General features: G+C 40.0%; 1 protein-coding gene across 1 annotated transcript in view; it reads left to right on the forward strand.

The window, feature by feature from the left end:
• Positions 1–1,197: 1,197 nt before the first annotated feature.
• Positions 1,198–1,239, forward strand: part of LOC104162037 — a 32,656-nt gene continuing 32,614 nt past the window's right edge. The window contains 1 exon segment of the mRNA XM_009700670.1: positions 1,198–1,239. This exon segment is cut by the window's right edge and continues 127 nt beyond it. Within this exon segment, the coding sequence (XP_009698972.1) occupies positions 1,198–1,239 (42 nt within the window).

A 1,239-nucleotide genomic window follows, 5' to 3' on the forward strand; every position in this document is an offset into this window, starting at 1 on the left:
GGTTCTTGCTTAAAAACTACACCACAAGCATCTCCAAAGTGCCCACATCTGCTGCCTAATACCAGCTCCCAATGCAGAATCTGTACAGACAAAGCACGCTGCAACCTTTCCCTTCATCCTGCTGATTGCTTGGGAAATGAGGGGAAGCTCACCCGCCACTGCTGGTAACAAGTTTGGATACGTGGGGGGAAGGTGTACTTCAGGTTTTCTGAGAGAACTGTCAGGCTTTTGTTTGCAAGTTATGAATGCAGGCTGCTGGAGAAGATCTTGGCACTTGAGTCCCTTACCCAGTTCCATTAGAATGTCTTTTTTTCCAAAACCTCATTTTTTTTCAGGAGCTAAATCATGTTAGTAACATGAACTGTACATTGATGCAGGTTTCAGGAAATTTCTAGCTTTTTTTAAATAATAAATCTTGCTTTGGCTATTGGTTTTGGTCATCTCTAAGACAACAGTTTCAGTTAGTAAATATATCTGAGGTCAACTTTAAAAAATGTAAAATGAAGGAGAATTTGACTTCTGAAGTACTGCAATATTTTCTTCTCTTGGCAGCTTTCATTTGCCACTTTTTATTTTTTGTCTGGCTTTCGTGTAATACTTTATAAATGTATGAAGTGAGAAGAAAACAAACTTTACACTTCAGAGTTGCTTTAAAGATGGGACGTGATCTCCTTGCAGTTTCCATCTGATGTGCTGGTGTAATTGAAATTACTTTTGTTAGGGTGTGCGGAGTGAGTCCCGATAACTCCAGTAGCAAGCAGTGGATGCGCAGCACTTACATCTCTTCATGATGTCAGGGCTTTTTATCAGAAAATTGTTAAGAAAATGGTAAAGTTCCCATATAGCTGTTAATTTCCTCAAGGCCGGGCAAGTTCTGGACGTTGGCCCTGTTGTACATTTCTTGCTTGGTATTTTAATATAATGATTTTTATTTCGTATATCCTTTTTCTTTTCCCCAGGTAAGAAACCAAAAGCAACCTGCCTCTACTGAGCTCTCAAGAACATAATTGACCCCTTGGTACATTATCAAGATGCATTAGGAAACTGGATACAGTGCCAAAAGAACTCCATGCATTTCCATGACTCTCTTGAACCCTGACTCGGATACTTTTGGATATATATTTCTATTCTAAGGAGAAGAGTGTGTACTCCAATTTCTTTCTGCCAGCTTGCTGGCAGAGGTATTTCACTAAGATCATGGACCATCCTAGTAGGGAAAAGGATGAAAGGCAGCGGACG

This window comes from Cariama cristata, unplaced genomic scaffold (genome assembly GCF_000690535.1).
Source record: "Cariama cristata isolate BGI_N322 unplaced genomic scaffold, ASM69053v1 scaffold3805, whole genome shotgun sequence".
NCBI lineage: Eukaryota > Metazoa > Chordata > Aves > Cariamiformes > Cariamidae > Cariama > Cariama cristata.